The following is a 27950-nucleotide window of genomic DNA, read 5'->3' as shown; positions in this document are numbered from 1 at the left end:
ACCAGTTTCTTAATGTATACGCAAGCATAAATAAATATATTTTCATATTATTTTTGCACAGTCTTAAACAAGGTGTACTATACTTTGTTTTTCTAGTTAATACTATTTTGGAGATCATTATATCACTTTACATACAGAACTATCATTCTTTTGAAGAACTGCAATGACATTTCGTTGTATGCATAACTTAATTTGCTCAAGCAATTTGTTGATGGACACATGGGCTGTTTCTGATTTTGTTTTGAAAAGCAGTGCTGCGAAGTGCAGCATTTTTGCACAAATCCATTTGAGCACATGGAGAGTATCTTTCCAAATTCTTAGGTATGGGATTGCAAGATCAAAGGCGAGGTGAATTTTAAATTTTGATATAACACTCTAGTCAACCGACTTATTCTTTCCAACAACAACCCAAATCCCCTGTATTCGAATGTTGGGCCGTCTACACTTCTAGACTACGTGTTTGAGGGCAGGCACCTCCTAGTATTCACATTTGTGTGGCAGAATTGGCCCTTAATACATATTTGACTTAACGAATTTTATACCTCGCAGAACCGAGTCCAGGGCTGGCATATAGCAGATTCATCAGATGTCTATTACAATTCCTCAATGATTAGACTCGCTAACATTTACTGAAGTTTATCAAACGGCAGGATCTGTGCCAAGCGCTTTACCTCCCACCGCCTTTTTCACTCACGGTCTCCTTCCTCCGGGGGAGGGGGCGGGCTCAGCACCACGACCCGCCCTGTCTGTGCATTCGTTGGTCGAACCTGACGCCCGTTACTGCCGAGTCCCGGCCAAACCACGCCTCCACGCCGTTCGTCTGGCCCAGAGAGGGCGTGTCCATCGTCCCGCCGGACTATCCAGTCGGTCTCCTCTCGTGAGAATCGATACGCCCTAGAGGACCGGAGCAGCGCGGGTGGGGGCGTGTTCCGCGGTCCCTCGGAGCCCGCGCACGCCGCGCCCCGCCCCCTCAGCACGCAGGCTCCGCGCGAGCTCGCGCACGTGCGCGCGCGCGCGCTCTTCAGAGCCTCACTCTGGCCTGCGGGGACCGACGGGCGGAGGCTGGGCTGCTGAAGTACGAGGGGCGGAGCCCGGGCCGCCGCCGCTGCCGTCGCCGCCGCTGCCACCAGAGAGGAGCATGTCTGCAACTCGAGCCAAGAAAGTGAAGATGGCCACCAAATCATGCCCCGAGTGCGACCAACAGGTGGGCGCCGGGGGCCGGACACCGCGCACACGGGCCGGTGGGGCGGGTGCGCGCGGGCGGGCGTCCGTTGCCGGCGGCCGCTGGCTGTGGAGAGGCCGCCTCGCCGGGGTCCCAGCGGCTGAGCGTGTGGGGCGGCCCTTGAGCTCTGGCCATCATGGGAGCCCGCAATCGGCCGGATAGAGCCCAGGGGTTGCCGGGGAAGCGCCCGGGGCCGCGGCCCGGCCGGTGCCCACCTGGCGGCGGTCAGACGGGCGAGTATCTTGCCCTGTGGCCAGCCGCGTGAGAGGGGGCGTGGATTTATCGTGAGCTGACGGGGCGCCCTGTTCGGACCCTCCCAGAATCGCCTGTCCGGCTCCGGTGACAGCGGCAGGAGTGTGGGGCAGCAGCCCAAGTGGACGAGTTCGGTCCCTCAGCCCCCTTCTTCCCCGAAGAGAATCCCCGATGTGTCGACTCTGAGTCTGGGCTCCTGGCTCCGAAATCCGCCTTCTGCCAAGCTGGGTTGCTTTGTTCCCGTTTCAGATGTGTACGGTGGACCCCCAAAACTGTCCCCCCGCGACCTGGGCGGATGCTTAAATGTGACAGACAGGCCCGCAGTGTAATAGTTTTAAGTTTTGGCGAAATATGGAGATTTTTTCTCTTAAATATATTTATTATATTTTTGACGTAAATAATCGTGAATCCTTTCTGTACATTGTTTTAAATGGAACGTTATTGAATGACGCCCCCATTGAAGCCCTTCCTGAGCGCTCCTCACTTGCCCCTACTCGCCGCGGTATCCACTGTAAAAATTTGGCGTTTTCTGCTTCCAGATCTTCTAAAATATATATATGTGGTTTTATGAATTTTAAATGACTGCTTTCTACACAGAATTAATGGTGTCATAGCTGTAAGTTAAAAAAATCTCATCTTACCGTTTTAGTTTAAGGATGCCTCATTTTTTACTAGAATAATAGAAGTTCCTCTAAACCTTATAATCGAATGAGTTAAGACTCGGTTAAAAGCATTAGTAAGGGCCCTATTTCACGCCAACATGCAGATCTGGGTGTGTTTTTTTCTTTTCCACTGAGAGGATTTTTTCAAAATGATTACCTCTTCTCCCTTTTTCATTCTCTCCTTTTTTTAAAATCAGGAGTAATTTGAAATGGATGAAGACTTTTTTTTTTTTGCGGTACGCGGGCCTCTCACGGTTGTGGCCTCTCCCGTTGCGGAGCACAGGCTCCGGACGCGCAGGCTCAGCGGCCATGGCTCACGGGCCCAGCCGCTCCGTGGCATGTGGTATCTTCCCGGACTGGGGCACGAACCCGCGTCCCCTGCATCGGTAGGCGGACTCTCAACCACTGCGCCACCAGGGAAGCCCTGAAGACTTTTTTAATAAGCAGATTTTAGTGCATACTTTAAGGAGCAAGCTTAAAGGTTGATCAAATCTTTTAACAGAAAATGTTACATGTTTTATTCAGTATCTTTTATGGGCAATGATAGATATGCTGATCAGAGGAAGATTGTGCAAGGAGAATTACGGTTTATTGATTGTTTGAGTTTATTGAGTATGCATTCTAAAAACAATTTAGCCATATTTTCCAAAACAGAGTTAAATTTCCTTTCTTTTCTTTTAAAATTTTTGTTTGCGTTGGGTCTTTGTTACTGCGCTTTCCCTAGTTGCGGCCAGCGGGGGCTACTCTTCATTGCGGCTTCTTATTGCGGTGGCTTCTCTTGTTGTGGAGCACGGGCTCTACGCGCGAGGGCTTCAGTAGTTGTGGCTCGCGAGCTGTAGAGCGCACACACAGTAGTTGTGGTGCGCGGGCTTAGTTGCTTCGCGGCATGTGGGATCTTCCCGGACCAGGGCTCGAACCTGTGTCCCCTGAATAGGCAGGCGGATTCTTAACCACTGCGCCACCAGAGAAGTCCTAAATTTCCATTCTTACCATTAAACTAAATTTGTTAAATTCTGAAAAAGTTGGACTTTTCTATTTAAGTCTCCTTGTTGAAGATTATTTCAATATTTAAATCATTTCCATTTGTTCCGTTTAATTGTGCAGAAGTATAAGGTTTACATGGTATGCATTATGCATTCCAGTTTCTGTAGGGCATCAGTTATTGCAAATCCTGACCTTGTTGTATTTGGCATACGGTAACCTTTTGGGGAAAATAACCTGTTTTTAATATCCTTGTTAAAAAAAGAGGAAAGGATAGTAAACTTGTAGGAGTCCCTGTAACTATTCGACAAAACGTGATCAGCATTTTATTTGGAAATATCACATTCTGTTTTGTTGTTACACACACAACCTCCACTCCAGCTGCCATAACAAAATACCGTAGATTGGGTGGCTCAAACAACAGTAATTTATTTTGTCACAGTTCTGGAGGCTGGAAGTACCAAGATCCTGGCAGAAAAGAGAGCTTTCTGGTGTCTCTTGCAGGGACACTAATGCCATCCTGAGGGCTCCACCCTCATGACCTCATCTAAACCTAATTATCTCATCTCCAAATAATACTATCACGTTGGGGGGTTGGGGCTTCAACATACGAATTTGTTGCTGGGGTGTTTTTGCGGGGTGGAGACACAATTCATTCCATAACAGGCTACAACAACATAATTTAAAATGTTGGTTTGTAGTGTTCTTTATTCTAAATACTTAAGAGAAGATAACATACATGGTGACTAATTCAAACTTTTGGTGATTCTTAAAAGCGATTTATCTTTTACTAAAAGTAACTCAATTGAAGAAAATAATAGATTAATTTTAGTTTTCTAGTTATTTGAAAGTACAGTTTCTTATAAATGAGAAAAAAATTAGAATCCAGAAAGCCATTTTTAAAAAAAGCTTTAGAATACTGCTGTTATTCTAAGTTGCCTGATGAATATTAAATTAGAATTTAGATATAGTTTATAAACATAAATATAAAATCTTTAAAGTTAGAGGAGATTGCCTCAGTTGAGTAGATTTACATAAGTTCTATGTGTAAGTTTAAAAACAGGTACAGAGATCAGCAAACAAGAAAGACCTAGATTTTCAGTTGCTTTATTACGTCCCCTTTTACATTCCCCCATTTGAAAATATAGTTCTGAAACATCTAAACCACAATACTTTTCATTTTCAACGGGTTTCACATCCACTAACTCAAGTTACTGAGCCATTTTGAGTGTAGTAGTAGTCAGGATTCTTATTATTTTTCTGGGATCTCTGGTGTATGTTTCTGTTTTTGCTTTTTTTTTTTTTTCTTTATTACATCAGCTTTTTCCCCCTTTTAGGAAAAAATGTTAGGAAATTTTATGTGACATTTAGCAAATATGTCTGCTGTACGTAACTTTGATGCTCTTAGCAACAAAGAGTATAGATGGATTCTCTGTATTGTGGTTATTTTTGAGCTTTTTGAAGTCAGTGAAACAATATAGGGTCAGGATTTTGTTTTTTGCAGTTGTTTTTTTAAGCCTGTCTTACTTGTAAAACATGCCTACAATCTAAATACCTATTTTTCAAGGAATAAATTGATTCACAAGCCATCAGTAAACAACACTTCAAAGTTTTTTCCTTGCATTTTAAAATCCTGCAAGTATAGCATTAGAACTTTCATTACTGTTGTCTTTGGCATTACAACTGAAATTTCATGGAAGTTTAGGTGTTTGTTTAAAATCCAAATTATACAATAATTTAAAGAGATTAATATAACTGAAGTTGTCTACCTCATTTAATAATTCTTTTTACAGGATCTGTATTGTGGTAGTGGTTAGTTGGGTTTTCTTCAGGGTTGGTGTGAGGGGAAGGAACTTTACATTTTCAAAAGGACCTTAGGGTGACTTAGCTCAGGCGCATGAATGTTCCTTGAGCATAAGACACTTTCATTAAGGGATGTAAATCAGCCTGTCAATTGAGTTAGTCATCCCAAAGCCGAATGTACATTTCTCATCTAACTGTAGCACACTGTTAATTCTGGACATGGGTTGATATAATTTTTTTGTGTATAAGACAATTAAATTTCAATTTGTTGAGTTTCAATAGCTGAAAGAAAATGGTTGTTGAGTAGCAAAGGGTATGTTGAATAAGAACATCACGTTCTGTGTTTTTTTGGGTAGCATTAACTTAAAACAATTTATATTGCTGTGGATGCCGTTAATGATGTGTTTAAGTATAAAGGAAATGAGTCAGTACCTTTGAGCTTGGTTTCTCTGAAGATGTGAAATTTTTAAAATGACAAAACATACCTATTTTAGGCAGATTTTACACTATTAAGAAATGTAACATTACATTTTCTGTCATGGTTTGGAAGAATCTCGTTACATTCTTTTTTTTTTTTTTTTTTTTTTTTTTGCGGTGCGTGGGCCTCTCGCTGTTGTGGCCTCTGCTGTTAAGGAGCACAGGCTCCGGGCACGCAGGCTCAGCGGCCATGGCTCACGGGTCTAGCCGCTCTGCGGCATGTGGGATCTTCCCGGACCGGGGCACGAACCCGTGTGCCCTGCATCGGCAGGGGGACTCTCAACCACTGCGCCACCAGGGAAGCCCTCGTTACATTCTTGATAAAGCAAGCTGTTAGACATACCTGGAGTTTGATTATTTTTATAGATTCATTGTTATTTTTCATAAATACAAACTAGAATTCTTTGTTCAGTATTTTTATGCAAAGAAAAGGAATTCTGCCAGAATTCTGATTTAGCTTATTTAGATCATATATTTATATTCTAGAACATGAGGCATTCTCTACATAAATGGATGAAAGCTTTATAGTAGTGATTAAACTTTTACATAAGCAGGACAGTGGGCAAATGGAACTTATCTTACAAAGGGAATTGTAATTAGTATTCTGTGAGTACTTTTTGTTGAGATTAATTTCTGCTTTTCAGTGAATGTGCCCTGAGTCCAAGGATCATTAAGGTTAATATTAGTGAAACAATTGTGGAGGAAAAGCTAAAGCTTTTTTCAATGATTTTCAGTAATATTTGGCTTTATAAATTTATTTATTTATTATTTTTGGCTGCGTTGGGTCTTCGTTGCTGCATGCGGGCTTTCTCTAGTTGCGGTGAGCAGGGGCTACTCTTCATGGCCATGTGCGAGCTTCTCATTGCGGTGGCTTCTCTTGTTGCAGGGCACTGGCTTTAGGCGCTCGGGCTTCAGTAGTTGTGGCACACGGGTTCAGTAGTTGTGGCTTGCAGGCTCTAGAGCACAAGCTTAGTAGTTGTGGCGCATGGGCTTAGTTGCTCCACGGCATGTGGGATCTTCCCAGACCAGGGCTCAAACCCATGTCCCCTGCATTGGCAGGCAGATTCTTAACCACTGTGCCACCAGGGAAGTCCCTAACATTTGGCTTTAGAAAAATATTGACAGACTTGAAATGGAGAAAGGAGACACTTGTAAAAATAGTTTACAGATTTAGAAACAGAAGCCTGAAGAGCTTGTGTTTTATCCGACGTCCTTCCTGGAGCTGAGACTGTAAGATACTAGATCTCAACTCCTGCTTTGTCCCACATTCTCTTTTGTTAGTACAACACTTTTGCCCCTCAAACGGGTTGTTGTAAACTTTTTTTTTTCTATTGGTAATAATCGGCATCTTACCTGCTCATGTTGGAACCTGGGTTGTTTTCAGTTCTTTACCCTTTTGAAATGTCTTGTAGATCTACCTTCTCTCCATTTCCATTCTCACTATTCCAGTGGGGCCCATAATATTATGCTGGGATTACTTTAATGATTTCCCAATCATGCCCCCTTTTCCAATTTATTCTATATAAACTGCTTTCAAACTAATATTTTAGGAAATGCTACCTTTTTCCCCATATATTTTCCTTGGCTCTGACCCTATTGTGGTTTTCTGTTGTTCACTCACATCAGCACATGTTTACCATGCATTTGCTACATTCATGGTTATTGTAGTGTGTTACTAGAATGTGAAGATTTAGAGGACACAATACCCATCTCATAATTTGTTGTCAGGAGGTGGGGTTTAAATAAATCCACGATTCCTACTTCAAGTAATTTATCATTCAGTTTAGGAGAGTACATAAACACTGAGAAGTTTAAGAACAGAAAAATAGTAATAATAAATTGTTTCTTTTTTTTGTCTACAGGTTCCTGTTGCATGTAAATCATGTCCCTGTGGTTACATATTTATTAGCAGAAAACTTTTAAATGCAAAACACCCAGAAAAATCACCATCTTCTACAGGTAATTGTGAGAGTTTACCACATTTTTAGCTTTTTGATGTAGAAATTTAAAATTAATTTTTGTGAATTTACTATTCAATTTTTGTTGAAGTTAAAAATTAAAGTCTATTGAAGTATGTGTTTGGTTTTTATTAGCTATTGGAAATCAGCTTATGACGTTAGTATGCCGTTCATTCTATTTAAATGTTAACCCCCTTGTAATGCTGATAACGCTTGTAACAAATTTTCTATTTTTTATTTTTGGAGTATGGAGAGCCATTGAAGGGTTTTAAGCAAGGGAGTGACCTAATCTGATTTTTTTAAAAAAAATTTAAATGTTTACTAAAGATATAATTGACTTCCAGTAAATTGTGCATATTTAAAGTGTATGTTTGATAAGTTTTGTCATGTGTTTACACCAGTCACCACAGTCAAGATAATGAACATGTCCATCATTCCCATAAGCTCTCTAGTTCCCCTTTGTAATCTTTCCATCTTGTTTCCCACTCCCCCAGATAACCACTGATCTGCTTTCTGTCACTATTTTAGAACTTTACATTATATAAATGGAATCATACAGTATGTAATCTTTATTGCCTGACTTCTTTCACTGAGCATAATTTAAGATTCGGCCATATTGTTGTGTATATCAATAAGAATTCATTCCTTTTTATTGCTTAATAGTATTCTTTGTGTGGATATGCCACAATTTGTTTTATCTGTTTACTGCTTGATGGACATTTTGGTTTTTCCTCTCATAGTGCTGGTACAATGTGTAACAACTTTAAAGTAGGTTTTTGTTTTTTTTTTTAAACTGGTGACTGAAAAAAATAACCTGATTTTGATGTGAATATAATTTTTATATACATTGGTTATTTTTTGTAATTCCCTGATATAGAATATCTAAAAATTTTTTTGTTTGAATTTTACCTTCCCATTAATATAGACAAATTGGATTTGTTCAGCAGATATATTTATTAAGAAATGAAATGTTGTTATTTGTTCTTTGATAAAGTCAGAACTTTATATGTTCATGATCCCCAAATAAGAGTAGATTGATTGCAAGTGTATATATGAGCACCTGCTGTATGCTAGGACTGTTCTAAGCCTTGGGCCTAAAGTAATGAATGAATTTACTATCAAGGCGGGTTCACTGCTGTCATGGAGCTTAATGCATTCTTGTAGGCAGGAAATAGAGAACAGATAAACAGGGAGAATATCAACTTGTGAATAAACGCCTTGTAAGAAATTAAAATAGAGTGCTGAGGTGTGTGACTGGAAGGCTACTTTTGATTGAGTGGTTTGGAAGCTTCTCTGAGAGGTGACATTTTAGGCTGAGGCTGAATAGGAACAGGGGGGTAGTAGCCATGATAAGATCAGGAAGAAGACCATTCTTGACAGATGAAATAGCAAATGCAAAAATTTTAAGGTTGTTAAATTTTGGTATGTTTTAGGAACAAAAAGGCCAGCATGGTTGCAGTGTAGACAGTAAAACCAGGAGAGTGTTCGATATGAGGCCAGAGAGATAAGCAGAGGCCAGATTATTTATTTAAGGCTTTGTAAACTAGAGTAAGATTTTGGTTTTTGTTCTTACAATGTGAGGAGAAACTATCCCTGGGATGTGCAATGAGGTGAGGGGAGGGTGGCATGCTCTGATTTGCCTTTTAGAAAGATCATTCTGACTTCTGTCTAGAGAATAGTTTGTGGGGTTACAAGGTGGAAGTGAGCTTTTGCAGTATGTTAACTGAGTGAGGATGCCGAGTTAAGCAAAGAATGGTTATAGTAGGAGATGATTCAAGAATTACATATATTTATGTCTGTGAGAGGTCTGTTTATCCTAGGTCTGTGGAGAGATGGGAGGAAAGCAGTTTTAATTCCATTTCTGCCTCTGAGTTTGCTCCCTTTCAACATGGTAATGGACTTACTATTAATTCATTAGCTCTTAAAGGCTGTTGCTGGATTGGTTATATAGGAGTCATCCAGAGAACTGTTAAAAATCAATTCCTCATTCTTGTTTCCTAAGAGTATGATTTGGGTATGGGAACCTTGGAATGATTCATTCAGTAGATTTGCTGGGGTGGCATGTCAACTCAGTTCTGAGGCTCCAAAATGAATAAGACATGGTCCATGCTATTAGTGGGACAATTGTGTTTATTAGTTTTTCACTCAACAAATATTTTTGAGACCCTTCTATATACCAACAATTCAGGTGAGAAATGAGGTAAGGAAGAAATGTAAATGAGGACAGAGAAAAGGGACAGATGCTACAAGTGTTAAGAATTTAGAATCATTTGAAGGAAAGGGAAGACTTTAGAATGACTTCCAGATTTCTGACTGGGATTACTGGTTAGAAAGGGAAGATAAAAGGGAAGACAAGTTTTGAGGGAAAGATGAAGAAACTATGTTTGGATATAGTTGTGAAATATCATCCGTGTGGATTTTTTCCCAGTTGGACATACAGTCTGAAGCTCAGGGAATAGCCTCAGCCGGAGAGAAAGGTTTGAATCATCATGGTTGTTGATATCATGGAAATGGATGAGCCAGTTCTATAGAGTCTATAGGGTAGGAAGAGGAAGCAGGTTCAGGGACTGAACTTTGGCAGACTCCAATCTTAAAGGGTAGAAGTGGGTAGGGAGGTCATGTCAGCTGAGAAGAAATGTCAGCCGCAGGAGAACAGCCAACAGAGGTGGTGTTACATAAGTCAGTGTGATGAGTGAGAAGCAGTTCATTATTATTTTACGTTTAGACTTGCGACCTTGAAGTGAAGATGAAACATTGAAGCCTAGAAATCCTAGGGAGGAGGAAGAAGAACCAGCAAGACAAAGAATAGAAAGGACAGAGAAATATCAGGGATAGACTGTGCTGTAGAACAAAAGGAGGAAAGGGTTTTAAGAAGGATTAAGAGTACTCAAAGCCTGGAAATCAGTTTGGTATAGTACAGCCATGTACTATATGTTGTTATATATTATATGAAGATCTGGCTTCAGATTCAGATTCCAGTTTGGACACTCTCTAACAGGTTAATTAACCTCCAGGGGCAGCTGCTGTTTACTTGTGTTTATGTAGGTTTATAGTACCAACTTAGAGGATTGAAGTGTAGAGGAAGTGTATATGAAAATGTCTAACATAAAGAAAGCTTGGTATGTTATAGGTACTCAATAAATACTAATTTTTACAATTAAATTTCTTTTTAAAAATTTTTTCTGAAAAAAAAAATTTTTTTTCTGGCTGCATTGGGTCTTCGTTGCTGCACACGGCCTTTGTCTAGTTGCAGCGAGCGGGAGCTACTCTTCGTTGCTGTGCGCGGACTTATTGTGGTGGCTTCTCGTTGTGGAACATGGGCTCTAGGCATGCGGGCTTCAGTAGTTGTGGCATGTAGGCTCAGTAGTTGCGGCATGCAGGCTCAGTAGTTGCAGCATGCACAGGCCCTAGAGTGCAGGCTCAGTAGTTGTGGCGCATGGGCTTAGTTGCTCCACGGCACGTGGGATCTTCCCGGACCAGGGCTCGAACCCATGTCCCCTGCATTGGCAGGCGGATTCTTAACCACTGCACCACCAGGGAAGTCCCCAAGGAAGACTTTTATTTGCATAATTAAACATTTAAAACAAAAAAGAAACATCTTTAAAGCTCAGATTGCACTTATCTTAAAATCAAAGCTATAAAAGATTATTTGAAATTTCAGTGGGTTGAAACCTCTTATTTAATTATTGTAACTTTGTGTGACATGCAGGAGGAAAATAATCTGTTAAGTCATAGATTTATCTAGATTTGAAATGTTGAAAACTCACATTTTGCAAATATACTAATCATCTTTATATCTTCATAACATACATGAAAATAGGGAGGTGGGACGCTAGAACAATATAGAACTTTGCTAGCTGAAAATATAGATAAATAAAATCTATTATGGAAGTTAATTTTAAATTGTAAAAATATATTAATTTCGGTGAGAGGAAAAGATGAGTGTTACAAATAAAGCTGTATTAATGCTCAGTGTTTTGTACAAGTGCATAGAATCTCAAGGCAATTAATTATTCTTTGATTGCTTTCTAAATGAGTTAGGAATGTAGTATTGTTTCTTTTATCCTTTTTAGGGGGTCAATATTAAATGGAGATAAATTTTTAAAAATTGACTATGTTGTTCATGTAGGATTTCATTTCTAAATTGAATGGTTGACTGAGAGTTTAAAAAGTAGCCTTGAGGTTGAGTCTTCATCTGTCAATTTGAAGAAATTTTAAAAAAAAGAAATTAAAGGAAATACTGTATTTCCTAAAATTGAAAGTATCTGTACTGTGGCCTAAACCTTCAGTACTGCAGTAGTAATCTATTCAAGTATTTGGTCAGTTACCAAATACTGACAGAAGCAGTTTTTGGTGAGAACAAACTCTGTTCCAAATCTTTAAATTTAGTTTTCCAAATGGGTGTTCTGGGTGGTTTAGTGACATCAAGGGTGCTATTTTGCATTTAATAACAATGGATATACCTTTAAAATTTTTTCATTATAAAAACTGTAAAGAAAAAGTAAACTGAAAATCTAACTTAGATACTAGTTTATACAAGACTTCCGCTAAAGGTAAGAAAAAGGTTTAAAACGGTAAGAATTTTGGGGCTTTCCTGGTGGCGCAGTGTTTGAGAGTCCGCCTGCCGATACATGGGTTCGTGCCCCGGTCCAGGAAGATCCCACATGCTGCGGAGCGGCTGGGCCCGTGAGCCATGGCCGCTGAGCCTGTGCGTCCGGAGCCTGTGCTCTGCAATGGGAGAGGCCGCAACAGTGAGAGGCCCGCGTACAGCAAAAAAAAAAAAAAAACGGTAAAAATTTTGAATAGCTTATTAGTATTTAACTGTTAATTTCTCAGTGAGTATAAACTTTGGGTTAAGCTTAGTCAAATAAATAACAAAATTAAATAAATTCCATTTTTTATTGGGGGAAGGAAAAAGGGATAAAAAATATTAAACCTAATTTTTAAATTATTCTCTAACAGGGAAAGGCTGATAAATAAGCAAAGTCTGTAAATGACATACTCACTTTTGTAGTTAAGGAAGAAAAATGGGGAAATGATTATCACCAGTACCTTTTAGAAACCCAAAATGATTGAACGTTAATCAGTAGTAAGTGATCCTCAACTCTGAATTACTTGACAGTGAAGATTTGGTTTTGTTATTTCAGAAAACATTGTTCCTTACATGCTAATCACTTAAAATTGCTGTACATTCATATATGGAACATAGTTTTTATTTTGCCTTTTGATGAAAAAATACATACCTTCATCTCTGTGCCTTTCTTTAAAGTTCTTAATCATATAGTTTATATAATGATAACTATATTTATCTTTAAAAGATATTTTTCATAAAATCCTCTGATTTCTTCTAATCAAGACTGATTTTAGGTCTGCTGCACAGCTGTCATGCTAAAATTTCTTTCCATTGTACTATAAGGATAATCCTACTTTTTCTTTTTTCTTTTTTTTAAAGATATTTTGATGTGGACCATTTTTAGTCTTTATTGAATTTGTTACAGTATTGCTTCTGTTTTATATTTTGGTTTTTTGGCCATGAGGTGTGTGGGATCTTAGCTCCCTGACCAGGGGTCGAACCTGCACCCACTGCTTTGGAAGGTGAAGTCTTAACCACTGGGCCGCCAGGGAAGTCCCCTACTTTTTCTTTTTTTTAAAAAATTAATTTAATTTAATTAATTTATTTATTTTGCTGAGTTGGGTCTTCGTAGCTGTTCATGGGCTTTCTCTAGTTGTGAGCGGGGGCTACTCTTCATTGCAGTGCGTGGGCTTCTCATTGCAGTGGCTTCTCTTGTTGCAGAGCACAGGCTCTAGGCGTATCTCAGAGCACAGACCAGGGCTCAAACCTGCGTCGCCTGCATTGGCAGGTGGATTCTTAACCACTAGGCCACCAGGGAAATCCCAGAATTTAGTATTTTAATCGTTTTAAGTTGTACGGTTTAGTGGCATTAAGTACATTCATATCATGTGCTTAATCATCACCACTGTCCATTTCTTTTCATTTTCCCAAACTGAAACTCCATACACATAAAACAATAACTCCCCATTTTCCTCCCACTCCCCGCCCCCATCACGCCCCAGGCCACTACTATTCTTTCTGTGCTTGTGAACTTGAATTTGACTACTGTAGTTAAGTGTAGTCATGCAATATTTGTCCTTTTGTGTCTGGTTTCACTTAGTATAATGTCTCCATCCACGCTGTGACGTGTCAGAATTTCCTTCCTGAATAATATTCGATTGTATGTACTTACTACATTTTGTTCATGCATTGAACAGAAGTTTTTAATTTTGATAAAATCCAAGTTGTCTATTTTTTCTTTTTTTGCCGGTACTTTTGGTGTCATATCCAAGAAATCATTGACAAATCCACTGTCTTGAAGTTTTTCCCCTAAGCATTTTATAGTTTTAGTTGTTATATTTAGATCTTCAATCCATATTGAGTTAATTCTTGTATACTGGGGTCCCCAATCCCCGGGCCGCGGACCGCTACCAGTCCGCGGCCTGTTATGAACCGGACCGCAAAGTAGGAAGTGAGTGGTGGGCGAGCGAGCAAAAGCTGCTTCTGCTGCTCTCCATTGTTCGCATTACCTTCTGAACTGTCCCCCTGCCCCGCCCCTTCCCCCCCCCCCCCCGGCGCGGGGGCGGGGGGGGGGGGGAATATTGGCTTCCAGTCCCTGGTACCAAAAAGGTTGGGGACTGCTGTTGTATATGGTGTAAGATAAGGGTCCAGTTTCATTTTTTTGCCTGTGGATATCCAGTTTTCCCAATTACCACTTGTTGAAAATACTGTTTTTTCATGGCTACTGTTATTGAAAATCATTTGACCATATATTAGAGGATTTATCTTTGGGCTGTTTTATTCTATTGGTCTGTATGTCTCTGGTAAGGCAGTACTACTTTTTTTCCTTTTTTTTTGCGGTACGCGGGGATGTCACTGTTGTGGCCTCTCCTGTTGCGGAGAACAGGCTCCGGACGCGCAGGCTCAGCGGCCATGGCTCACAGGCCTAACCACTCCACGGCATGTGGGATCTTCCCGGACCGGGGCACGAACCCGTGTCTCCTGCATCGGCAGGCAGACTCTCAACCACTGCGCCACCAGGGAAGCCCAGTACTACATTTTTTTGATTACTGTAGTTTTGTTAGAAAAGGTTTGAAATCAAGAAGTGTGATTCTCTGTTCTTTTCCAAGATTGTTTTGGCTATTTGGGGTCCATTGAGATTCCATATGATTTTAGGATGGAGTTTTCTATTTCTGCAAAAAAATCTTAATGATATAGTACTTTCAGAAGGTATGCTTTGAAATGTTTTAAGATTTTTTTGTTTCCTGAATTACCTTTGTTCCTCATGTTTTTGTTTTTATTTTGTTTTTGGCCTTGACCAGGGATTTAACCCGGGCCACAGCAGTGAAAGCCCAGAATCCTAACCACTAGACCACTAGGGAACTCCCTGTTCCACATGTTTTATCTTGCTCCTTCTCTCTCTCACACTTATTTTCTTCAAATAGCTGGTAATCCTTAATTGCCTGTTGATATTTATAAATGAAGGTCTTGGTTTATCAGTGTAGATAACTTGCATGAATATACTACACTGTTTTGAAAGTCTATTTTTTTTTTTTTTTTTTGAAAGTCTATTTTGACATCTCTTTAGTGTACAATTGGAAGAAGCTTATTGGCAGGCTTTTAGATGTAAATTAGGTGAGCTGGGGAATGCTGTTGAAATCCATGATTGCCCAAATAAGGAAGGTTTCATTCTGGGACAGAATGTGAGATCCTTTATAGTTTTCATTTTTATGAGGAACTGCCTATTTTGTTTGTTTGTTTCTTCTTTCTGTGTTGTGGAGGTTCAAAGTCCCCTTGAACATCGCTTGATTCCCAAGAGCTTTACGTCTTTATGTGTTACTTTGTATACATAGGCCCAACTGTTCTGCAGTAGTTCTAGTTATTCTGATGATCACCCTGTGGCCTGCTGTTCCTTACTGTACTTTTCGTCCTGTCCTGGGAATATCTTTGGGAAGAAGAGCGATCCCTGCTATAGGAGATATTTCTTATTCTTATTTTGAATTTTAATTTTTTCTATTCTGGTTACTTAGAATCTGTCAGCTTGCCAGTTTGCTGAAATTCTGTAATTTCAGATCGTTAATAGCACCCTTTCCTGTTTCAAGCACTGCAGATTTATTTTCCTTTTTCCCTTTACCTTTTTACCCATGTTTGTGCTCATTTCAATAGGATTTTTGAGAAGATAGTGAAATAAATCATGTGTTCAGTCTGATTTTATTTATTCAGCACCACTTAACATGTGTAGGTAACGTTCGAGGTTCTGTGAATGAGACAGACAAAAGCACCCCAGCTTTCATAGAGCTTATATTTTGATGGGGAGACATATTGAGCATATAAATAAATGTAGTAGTAGTAGTAGAAGTAGTAGTAGAAGAAAATTATAGAAAGACTATAGTAGTAGTAGTAGAAGATTATAGAAAGTAACTTGGGCTGGGAGACTCAGAGGGGTGACCTATAAATTGACATCTGAAGGAAATAAAGCCTGTCTCATGAAGAGCCTTGGGAAGAAAGCTCTAGGCAGAAGGATTAGCAATTGCAGAGACTCAAGGGGAGGAAGGAACTTGTTTTATTAAAAGGAAGGCATATTTGGAGAGTACTGAACAAACTGGCTAGTGGTATGAGATTAGATGGGTGAGAAGCAAATGTCAGGTCTTATAGGGGGACTTACAGTCTTTGGTCAGGAAATTTGACTTTCTTTTAAATAAAGTGAAAAGCTAATGAAAGGTTTTAGAAAGGAAGCTTATTTATACAGTTTTTTTTAAAGATAATTTTGGCAGCTATTTAGGGAATGTGTTCGGTTGCCCGTAGAAGTGGGAGAAATGAAGAAATTGTGGATGTATTTTGCACGGAGTACCTATGGACTTCTATGATGATAGAAGAAACAAGCTGAGTCACAAATGACTACAAGTTATTTGGCTTTTGCAACTGGTTGGTGCTGTTTACTAGTATAATGAAGGTTGGAGGAGGGAAAATCAAGAGTTATTTTTTGGCACATCTGAAATGCTTGTGAGTCATACAAGTGAAGCTGTTAGGTAGGCAGTCTAGAGCTTTGGCAAGAAGTCAGAGCTGAAAGTAGAAAGTTTGGAATGATTATAACAATAATTTTTAATGTTTTGGGTCCATGGTTTATCTGGCCTCAGGACAGAGTCTTAAGACTTTAATATTAAGAGATGGAAAAGAACCTGCAGGGAGGAAAAGACAGCAGAGGCGATAAAGAGGAATGGCTGGTGAGATGGGAGATTTGCAGAACCTGAAAATCAAGTAAAAAATTAATTTCAAGGAAAAGAGGGGGCTTCCCTGGTGGCGTAGGGGCTTCCCTGGTGGCGCAGTGGTTGAGAGTCTGCCTGCCGATGCAGGTTCGTGCCCCGGTCCGCGAAGATCCCACATGCCGTGGAGCCTGTGCCTCCGGAGCCTGTGCTCCGCAACGGGAGAGGCCACAACAGTGAGAGGCCCGCGTACCGCAAAAAAAAAAAAAAAAAAAAATTAATTTCAAGGCAAAGAGTAGTCCTGTGTTGAATTTTTGAGAGATGGTATTAAGATGATTAAAGAGAGGTGTCTATTAGATTTGCTGACAGAGGTTTTTGTCCTTCTTGATGATCATTTTCGTTGAGTTGGGAGCTATACTGGAATGAATTGATGGGTAAATGGGAGGTGAGAAACTGAAGGCAGAAAGTACAGATACTTCGTTTTTGAGAAGTTGGCTATGAAGAAGTTTGCAGAGATGGGTGGGTAGCTGAAGGAACAAACTTATATTCAGTGTTAAACTCTAAAAGGCATACTATAAAAAGCTTTACCTGTTACTATTTCTTTCAACTTTTTTTTTGAGAAATTCTAAGCATACTCTGTCCCATCCACATCCACTCCTTCTCTTGTATATTATTTTAAAGCAAATTTCATATAATTTCAATTATAAATATTTCATTACATGTTTCTAAAAGACAGACCTTGGGACTTCCCTGGTGGTCCAGTGGTTAAGACTCCATGCCTCCAATGCAGGGGGCATGGATTTGATTCCTGGTCAGGGAACTAGGATCCCATATGCCATGCGGCACAACCAAAAAGAAATAAAATTAAAAATAAAAAAATAATAATAAAAGATAGACCTTTAAAAACTTAAGCACAATAAAAAATTAACAATAATTCCATAATATCAAATATCCAACTGGTGTTGAAATTTTCAGGTTTCTCATAAATGGTTTTTAAAAACAGATTCCAAATAAGGTCCACACGTTGCATATGACTGATATCTTTTTTGGCTCTCTCTTTATCTATTATTTTCTCTTTTATTCCTTGCAGATTATATGTTAAACTATCACTTGTCCATTTGGATTTACTGTTTGTGTCTCCATGGTGTATGTTAACACATTCTTTGAATGATTTCTCTTTTTCTTATAAATTGTAATTTGGATCTAAGGGCTTGATGAGATTTGATTTTTTTTTTTTGGCAAGACTACTTAGGTAGGTATTCTATAAGGAGGCACAAAGTCTACTTATCTCTGTTTTTGTGATGTTAGCAGCTGTTGATGTTTACATTTAGTTCATTTCAAGTTGAAAATGGTAATACTCTTATTCCTTCTTCAGTTTTTTAGCCACAGTGATTCTAAAATGAGAAATCGCTCTTCATCTACCCTTTCATTACCCAGTGAGTGGTACAGTTTGAATAGAAAAGGCAGGGTAAATGCTTTATTCTTTTCCTTTATTTCACTTTTCAAAATAGTGAGTTGGTTCTTTAGGTGTTTCAGTCTATTATAGTTATTATTTTTATTGATGCTCAAATTATAATAGTCAACAGGAGCCTCTTCAAGTTAGCCCTTGAGTCCTTTAACAAGTTGCTGGTGATCTTAGATAACTTTCTTACAGTTTGGAATAACTAGGTATTCTTGCATTATCTGGTATATGTTAATCTGAGACCTGGAATTAACTAATTCTCCAAGGATATGGTATTTGGAAATAACTATTAATATTTTACTTAAATTTATTTTATTTTATAGTAGCCTATTAAGCATACTTAATTTATATAGCCTTTTATTTCATTTTATTTTTACTTTATTTACTTTATTTAAATTTTTTGCTGCATTGGGTCTTTGCTGCTGCGCGCGGTCTTTCTCTAGTTGTGGCCAGTGGGGGCTACTCTTAGTTGCAGTGTGCAGGCTTCTCATGGCGGTGGCGTCTCTTGTGGAGCACGGGCTCTAGGCGCGTGGGCTTCAACAGTTGTGGTAGGTGGGCTCAGTAGTTGTGGCTTGTGGGCTCTAGAGCGCAGGCTTAGTAGTTGTGGTGCACGGGCTTAGTTGCTCCACGGCATGTGGGATCTTCCCAGACCAGGGCTCAAACCCATGTCCCCTGCATTGGCAGGCGGCTTCTCAACCACTGTACCACCAGGGAAGCCCTGTATAGCCTTTTAAATTGTTCTCTTTAGTTCTTGGGATATGAATTTTCTTATATGTTTTGCCCCTTTACCACCATGGTTTTAGGCATTTGGTGAATTTTCTTTCTTTCTTTTGAATTCAGGTACGTATTAAAGCAATTTAAAAAAATTGTTGTTTGTCTTATCCAACCTTTTGATCTGTTTGGAGTGAGAGGGGTGGCTCCTTGCATTAATTAAATCACCATGTTGAGTAAGGTTCCCCTATTGCTATTTATTTGGGATAAACATGCTCTTAGAATGTCAGAAATGACCTCTTCTGTGGATAAAGTGAAAACTGCTTACTTCCCTAGTATTTTTATGTTTTCCCTAGATACTTTCTGTTTGGTTTTTATTGGGAACTTTAATATAAATATTATGGCTAAGGTCAGTTTTGCTTCTGTGTATTTGACATATTTCAATCTGTAGTTTGGGTAGGGGGAAAAAAGGAATGGAATATTTATTTTCCTTTTGTAATACTTCACCATTTTTAACTTGGATACAGAGAGAAGGAAAAAGGTTGCTGTGGAATTGTGTGAACTTGTAGGGGCTGAAATTAAAAGTATCAAATAAAGAAACTTGTCTTCTGTTATAAGATTCCTACTACCTCATGTGTTAATGTGGATCTGAATTCTTTTGAATTTCTTTTTTTCCTGCATGGGTGTGAGGGACATATAGATGTTATGGTTGTAGTTTTATAAAATATGCCAGGCAGCAAACTCTAGTGCTATTTAGAAAAAAAAAAGAAGAAAGCAATGAGAACATGGGCAAACAGTTCTTGCTAAGCCCTAAAATATATCACTTTTATTCATCCATACAGAAAACAAGCATGAGGCCAAGAGGAGGCGAACAGAGAGAGTTAGGCGAGAGAAGATAAATTCTACAGTAAATAAGGATTTAGAAAACAGAAAGAGGTCTCGAAGTAACAGCCATTCAGATCATATCAGACGAGGAAGAGGAAGACCTAAAAGTGCATCTGCCAAAAAACATGAGGAAGAAAGAGGTATGAGTAAATCCAAGCAGTTGTGTTTTTTTTTTTTTTCAGGTATTAAAGTTTTCTAACATCTAAATTAGATAGTAGTGAAGAAAGTGTTTGGTAGGCATTGAACTCCTGGACTTAAAATTCCAACTCATATTTTAGTTTGTAAAAGCATTTCCTCTCAGGTAGATGTTTGTTTTTAAAAAGTCACATAAATTTAATTCTTATTGGAAAATTAAAGGCTTAAATTAGGTAAAATTCACCTTGCTATAAACTGATGATAGTAAAGTTCAGAGATAATTTGTGTATGACATCCTGGATAAGTCTGTTAAAATAGTTATACTTTTTTAAAGATAAATCTGAATTCTGTTAAAACTTATTTCAAACTATTATACTGTGAGTTTTAAAAATTTACTCTCAAGTGTTCTTCAGTATGAATTTTTAAATTACTCCTATTCTGTTTCCTATTTTGAGGCAGCTTTTGGATAGTAAGGTGAATTCTTCTTGGTCTAAAACATATTCATATTCTCCTTATAGATTTTCTCTTTTCTTCTGATAAGTAGTGTGTCTACCAATAACTTGTTTGTAACCATCAACTAAAACTTCTCGTTTTCTTTGATTTATACATCTTTTAAAAAACCTTTTATTGTGGAAAATTTAAAAGATTACACAAAAGTAAAAAGAATGGTATAATGCACCCCATATGCCCATGAATATCTTTTTTAAAGTGGGACTTTCAAGCCAGTAATTAAATGAAAAAACAAGAGAGTTGCTTTTTATAATTCTTTAAAAATCTCTCTCAAGTAAATCAACTATATTTCAATTAAAAATAAATAACAATCTTGTTAGACACCACAAAAACCTCTATTAAAATAATTTCTTCAGTGAAATGTGTTTATAACTTCTTATGTTATTTGTGAGTTATGCTTTGCTTTTTCAGGTATTCAGTCTTAGGTATTCAAATATAAATATTTTAGACATTGAGAATTTTTTACCTGTTCACCATTTCTCTCTGCTTTGTGTGCTTCTATTTGAATAAAAGTGCTACTGTTAGGGAAAATAACTTCACTGGTATAGCTTTTATCAAAGTTAAAGATTTTTTAATATTGTATGGTTAAAGGACTAAGGTTTATAATGTCTTTTGACTGTATTCTGTGAAGACTGTGCTTCTATACTCCTTAATTTCCTTGGGTAATTTTACTGCTTTTTCTCTTTCCTTCTATTATGCTGATCTTCCAGAGAGTTTGAGTTGTTTTCTCAACTTGAGGGTGCTTCTTTAACAATGGGATGATCAGAAAATATATGCTAAAGACTGTTTCAGAATGAAAACTAGGTAAAGAAAAGTCAACAGAGGGGCTTCCCTGGTGGCACAGTGGTTAAGAATCTGCCTGCCAGTGCAGGGGACACGGGTTCAAGCCCTGGTCCGGGAAGATCCCACATGCCACGGAACAACAAAGCCCGTGCACCACAACTACTGAGCCTGCGCTCTAGAGCCCGTGAGCCACATCTACTGAGTCCCACATGCCACAACTACTGAAGCCCGTGCACCTAGAGCCCGTGCTCTACAACAAGAGAAGCCACCGCAATGAGAAGCCTGCACACCGCAACGAAGAGTAGCACCCACTCACCACAATTAGAGAAAGCACAAGCACAGCAACGAAGACCCAATGCAGCCAAAAAATAAAATAAATACATTTAAAAAAAAGTCAACGGAGAAAAAAGAAAAGAGGGAAATACTGCTTGGCCCAGAAAACAGAACATTCTTTACAGTTGAAGTAAAGGGAATATAACCCAAAGAATGGAAAAGGAATGCTTCTAGTCAGAGGAGATGAGAGAATAGATAATGACAGTCTTTTATTTGGGGGAACGAAGGCTCTGTAGTTGTGGTAGGACTATATATGCAGGTTTGGATCTTTTATTTCATGTTAACTTGAAAAAAGTGTTTATTTGGTATAAGTTGGTTTCAGGTATTTTTAGTTTATTATAGAAAAGTTTTAAGAAAGGTATTTCTAGAGTAAGATATGCTTTAAATACAAACAGGGAGGATCTCAAGGAATTTTTGTATAATAAAATAGAATCTTTTAATGTAGGCCAGGGGCAAGGGCATTCAGCAAACTTTTTCTGTAAAGAGCCAGATAATAAATATTTTAGGCTTCGTGGGCTGTAGGGTCTCTGTCATAGCTAGTCTGCTCTGTCATTGTGTCTGGAAAGCTGCCATAGAGAATACGTAAATGAATGGGCATGGCTGTGTTCCAGTAAGACTTTGTAAAAACAGGTGGGAGGCCAGATTTTGCCAATTGTATTTTACCAGTTTTGCAGGCTGTATTTTACAAACCCTTAAGGCAGACCATGTTTTCTAAATATAATATTGATAGAAAATATGAACTTTTGAAATGTCTATATATTTTAGAATAGACTTCTTTGATATGCTTCTTAGTGTTAAGTAGCTACTTAAATTCAGTATTTATTGATTCCCAGCTCATAGGGCACTTGAAGAATTTGAAGCAAGCTTTACCTTTATTCTAATAAGGAAAACCTGACAGTGTGTCTAAAAGCACATTTTTAATTGGCTTTACTGTTTCCTATGTTTTGAAAAAAATAGGAAGAATAAGGAATGAAAAGGAAATCTTTTTAGACATCTAGATAACAACATTATGATAAAAGCCAACCATTAAACTTAACAGTTTTGGATGGTTTAAAATAAGTCTTCATTTTATATGTGGGGGGTATGATTATTCTGGATATTAGTAAAGTAGGAGTGACATATTTTTTTTTTTTTTTTACGGTACACGGGCCTCTCACTGTTGTGACTTCTCCCGTTGCAGAGCACAGGCTCCAGATGCGCAGGCTCAGCGGCCATGGCTCACAGGCCTAGCCGCTCCACGGCATGTGGGATCTTCCTGGACCAGGGCACGAACCTGTGTCCCCTGCAGCGGCAGGCGGACTCTCAACCACTGCGCCACCAGGGAAGCCCCAGGAGTGACATTTTGACTGACTGAAATATATTGGGCAATTCTGAATACCTTATTAATGAACATAGAGAGTTAATGTAGACTTCACGTTAAAGATGGTGGATTGAATAAACACATCTAGCTCTGCACCCTCCCCAAATCCTAGTAAAATGACAAAGATGAAAGGGATTTTTTTTTTAAAGGGCCAAGTCCCACAAGGACAAGGAGTGGGAGAAGCAGCAAAATTCTGCAAAGTGCTAACTTCTTTAGCAGACCCAAGAAACCCAAATTGTAAACTCCTTTGAGGAAAGCTGAGAAAGAAACTGATTTTTGTTTCACATCTGCCTAAGGTCAGGAATTTTTACCTCAGTTATTGTCTGAAAGTGTAGAGGTGAAGGTGAGGCTAAAAACAAGACTATTTGAAGTCTGTGTTTTAATAGCCTGCTAGGGCTCTTTACCCTGACCTCCCCTCCCTGCAAGTTTATCCTTTGAAAGGGAAAACACAGTCTCTGGTCTAGGAAACACCAGGCATCATTGAGGGCAGGAGTACCAAATTAAGATGAGGAAGATTAGGTGAAAATTGGAGATGGTAAATACTGAGTTCTCCAGTCAGACTTTCACAGAGGAATAAAAAAATAACTTGGATATGATAAGTTTTTGCAGGGAGAAGAAAAAAGTTAAAACTACCATTAATATTCTTTGTAAGAGAAGGTATGGTAGTTATGAAAGAAAAACAAGATGATGTTTAAAAGGAATTGCAGATGTCAAAAAAGTACCTGGAAAATGAACTTTAAAACGAGAATCTCAAAATATATATATATGTATGTATATGTCTATACGATTTGCAGAAATGTAAAACTTTAACAGAAGTCTTATAGACAAAATTGAAGAAATGTACCGGAATGTATAGCAATAGGAAAAGAGATGAAAAAATGAATAAGAAACATAAGAAATTTAGAGGACCAGTTCAAGGTCCACATCTGTAAGTAATTGGTGTTGCAGAAGAAGAACATAGAAGATGAAGTAGATGGGAAGTCATCAGTGAAATAATTCAAGTAGTTTTCCCAAACGGGAAGGACATTGAATTTCCATATTGAAATGCCTCACCAAATTCCCAGACCAATGGATGGTTAAAACTAGATATTATGCCAAAGCATATCATCATAAGTCATATCTCTCTGGTTAAAGGGAAGGTCCTTCAAGTGTTCAGAGAAAATAATCAAAGTGGTACAGTGGAATACTACCCAGCAAGGAACAAACTACTCATGTATGAACAACATCAGTGAATTTCAAAAACATGTTGAATGAAAGAAGCTAGACACAAAACAGTACGTACTATACCATGCCACTTATATGAAGTTCAAAAACAGGCAAAATAAATCTATGGTGGTAGAAAAATGGTTGCTGGTGGGGTGGGAAGGGATTGACTGGAGAGGAGCATGAGGGATTTTCTGTATCTTGATTGTGGTATGGGTCATCCAGTTGTACACTTATGATCTGTATATTTAACTGTAGTAAATTTAGCAATAACTTAAAAAATAACTGTAAAAAGTGGTATACGGTTTTCTTAACAGTGACACCAGTAGTTGGAAGACAGTATTTTGCCTTTAAAATACTAAGAGGAGGGCTTCCCTGGTGGCGCAGTGGTTGAGAATCCGCCTGCCGATGCAGGGCACATGGGTTCGTGCCCTGGTCGGGGAAGATCCCACATGCCGCGGAGCGGCTGGGCCCGTGAGCCATGGCCGCTGAGCCTGCGCGTCCGGAGCCTGTGCTCTGCAACGGGAGAGGCCACAGCAGTGAGAGGCCCACGTATCGCAAAAAAAAAAAAAAAAAAAAAACTGAGAGGAAATATTCAAGTCTTTACTCAATCACACTATTAACTAGTGTGAAGAAAGACTAAAGACACTTTCTGATATTCAGGGTCTCAAAAAATTTGCTACCCATACTCCCTTTCCCAGGAGGCTACTGCAAGATATATGACATCGGTGAAGAAGTAAACCAAGAAAGTATCCTGGACCTACGACACGGGGTCCCACTCAAGAGAGAGATGAGGAGAATCTCCAGCATGATGTTGACGAGAGATCTCCAGATGATAATTGTGCAATAGGCCTAGAAAGCAACCATTTCACATTGGAGCATAGAATTTCTTCAAGAAGATAAGATTGATATGTGTAAACATTCTGAAAGATTTATCCAACTAGGAGAGAGTTTGGGTTCAATTAACAATGAAAACTAAGCAAGTGAAAAAAAAGAATCTCTTCAGTGAAAACAGTGTACAGGAAAAGTGAAATCATTTACACAGTGAATAATGTAAACACAATATTGATCTCATCAAAATGGTAATATAACTATAATGGGAAGATGTGATAAGAAGAGTATGGTGGGGGCAAGAGACAGAAAACAATAAATCCTAATATTTCATGGTGGAAAGTCAATTAATAATGCCTATAACCAAAAATCCAAGATGTTGCATCAGATAAATATGTTACTTAGGTAAAAACCAAAAGGAATACCTGGAAAATAGTTTTATTTGAAGAGTAGGAAATGTGCATGAGGGAAAGAGGACTTCTGTTTTTTTTGTAACACGTTTTGTAAAAATAATTTGACTCTAAACTATATTCATGTTTAACTTTGATTAAAAAGTCAATACAAAACAAAAAACGAGACAAATGTGGAATCATAGTAGAGCCTGAAAAAAATCATTTGGGAGAATATACACAAAAGATGTTAATCGTGATTTTAGCTGGCTCATAAGATAATAGGTGATTTTTCTTTTTTATTTTTCTGTATTTTTCAAAGTTTCTACCATGGACTTGGATTACATTTGTAATCAGGTGGGGAAAAGTAGAAATAAATGTTGGTTATTCATATTTTCCATAGCAGGGCTAAGGTGAAGAACTTAATATATTCATAAAGGCACCATTGATGTTCAGAAGGGACCATATTTAGGGTGAGGAAATTCATTTTGATTGAAACAGCTCATGCTAGTGAGGAGAAAGAAATATTTGAGATTCTTACAGAAATGATATCGATATTAGACTGTGTGTATAGAAATATATACAGTCTCCATTTAGTCTTAGAATTGAGTTCATGGCATTTTAGTAACTCCTTTGTGTAATTTTAAAATTCCAGTTCAGTAGCATAATACTTTATAGCAGTTAGTGTATGTTGTAGTATTATGTATTATATTTATTGTCATTTAAAGGAATACTTTAAATTAAAAAAAATACTGCATCTACTGCCTTTATATTAAAAGCTTTCCCTTTTTCTTTTAACAGAGAAACAGGAAAAGGAAATTGACATCTATGCTAACCTCTCTGATGAAAAGGCTTTCGTGTTTTCAGTCGCCTTGGCAGAAATAAATAGAAAAATTATTAATCAAAGACTTATTCTCTGATATTTGTCTGCAAAATGTGTTGAAACTTTCTTCAGGATTACATCAGCAAATTCTCAAACAGTTATGAACTCCCAGGAGCATTCTGACTGCATCAATAAGGGCCATTGATTGTTTTTTTTTCTTTATCATTTAGCCTGTGGCACACTTTGGGAGCAAAGCTGCAGGCTTGGACTCTTCTGGGATTTCCTTGTTTACCAAGGAGTATTGTCAGTGTTTTGTGTTTGGGATATAGTGTTTTAACCCCCACCCCCCCACCCCCCACTGAAAGAAAGAAAAAACGCTGGATGGCTTTTACAAGATTAAGGGGTAGGGTTGGGAGTGGAAGTAAGGAAACTAGAGAAATAAAATGATAGTTTGCAGGTTTGCCACCAGAGATGCAATATTTTAAATACTTTGAGAAAGAGTGACTTTTAAAAATATATATTTCAGATTTTCAGCACTAACATTGCATATTTGCAGTTCATTTAGTAAATTGGCAATTGATATTTTATTGAATGGGGAATTAATAATATAAACTGTAAATTTTGTCTTAAATTGATTTTTTTCTTGGCCTTTATTTTTATAACTTAAGGTATGAGTTATATTTTAGAAGCTACTTTCTAGTTTGGAAGTTTGGGTGCTATATGAAGAAAAACATTTAAGGATATATCATACTTCAGATATAAACACCTTGTTTTCTTGAATGTAATTTATTTATTAATTAAAAAAATACTTTTTTGCTCTCAAGATGGTGCCTGTTAACCTAAACATAAAATATATTTATTACATGCAAAATATTTCTTAGATAGCCACTTTGAAGCAGTAATGTTCTTTCTGAATGGATGTTCATTTATACATCCTGAAAATTATTTAAATTGTTACTTAACCTCACTCTGGAGGAAAAAAATAAAACTTAATATTGAAACTAATAGATTAAATAGTTTGGTATAAGCTTTTTGTTCTAGTGAAGTTTTGTGAACTGTATTTAAATTATTAATTTTTTAGTGTTAAATGATAATTGTTTATATTTGATTTATTTTATATAAATGCTTTTGCATTTTTGTATATCGATTTAATGCTTAACATATTCAAACTTGATAATGACTTCCCTTATTTTAAGTCGACTGTGGCCTCCCCGGACCCCCCTCCCCCATCTGTTTGGAAGTCCCGAAGCCTTATTAGGGAATGTAGGCAGCAGTTAGACTTAGCCCTTACTTAAGAGAACTTTCCTTTCAATTTCAACAACAGCATTGTCAGCTTCAGAGTGCATCTCCCATTACCTCCCAGAAGAAAAGAGGTTTACCTTTTTTTCTACTTTATTTAAATGGTAGCCAGCAGAGGGAGCTTAAGAGGTTCTCTAGGTAGGATGTAGGATTTTCCTAAGAATTCCTTTTCCCTCAATCCCCATATTTACCTGCAAGTACTACTACAATTATCTTGTATGCATTTTAAAGCCCTAGTAATAAAGTTTATTCCCAGAAATGTTAATGTGATTTTATCTATGAAATATAAGAAAAGTTTAAATTTTGAGAAAAAAACTTAAGATTAATATCTAAAAATGCTTGTGAACTTAATACAGGCATACCTCCAAAATATTGTGGGTTCAGATTCAGACCCCTGCAATAAAGCAAATATTGCAGTAAAGCAAGTCACATGAATTTTTTGGTTTCCCAGTGCATATAAATGTTATGTTTATACTGTACTGTAGTTTTTTCAATGTGCAATAGCAGTATGTCTTTTAAAAATGTATATACCTTAATTTAAAAAAGACTTAATTGCTAAAAACTGCTACCCATCATCTGAGCCTTCAGCAAGTCATAATCTTTGCTGGTGGAGGGT

At 38.0% G+C, this 27950-nt stretch overlaps 1 protein-coding gene across 1 annotated transcript; it reads left to right on the top strand.

Moving 5' to 3' along the window:
* Nucleotides 1-1028: 1028 nt before the first annotated feature.
* On the top strand, nucleotides 1029-27599 carry C19H16orf87 (chromosome 19 C16orf87 homolog). Its single transcript, XM_032614700.1, has 4 exons — nucleotides 1029-1204; nucleotides 7260-7356; nucleotides 19626-19808; nucleotides 26014-27599. The coding sequence occupies exons 1-4, from the start codon at nucleotides 1139-1141 to the stop codon at nucleotides 26130-26132; spliced, it is 465 nt and encodes a 154-aa protein (XP_032470591.1). The 5' UTR covers nucleotides 1029-1138; the 3' UTR covers nucleotides 26133-27599.
* Nucleotides 27600-27950: the final 351 nt, after the last annotated feature.

Source organism: Phocoena sinus, chromosome 19 (assembly GCF_008692025.1).
Source record: "Phocoena sinus isolate mPhoSin1 chromosome 19, mPhoSin1.pri, whole genome shotgun sequence".
NCBI lineage: Eukaryota > Metazoa > Chordata > Mammalia > Artiodactyla > Phocoenidae > Phocoena > Phocoena sinus.
Note: the sequence above shows the minus strand (reverse complement) of the source record. Positions and strands in the feature narration are given on the sequence as shown.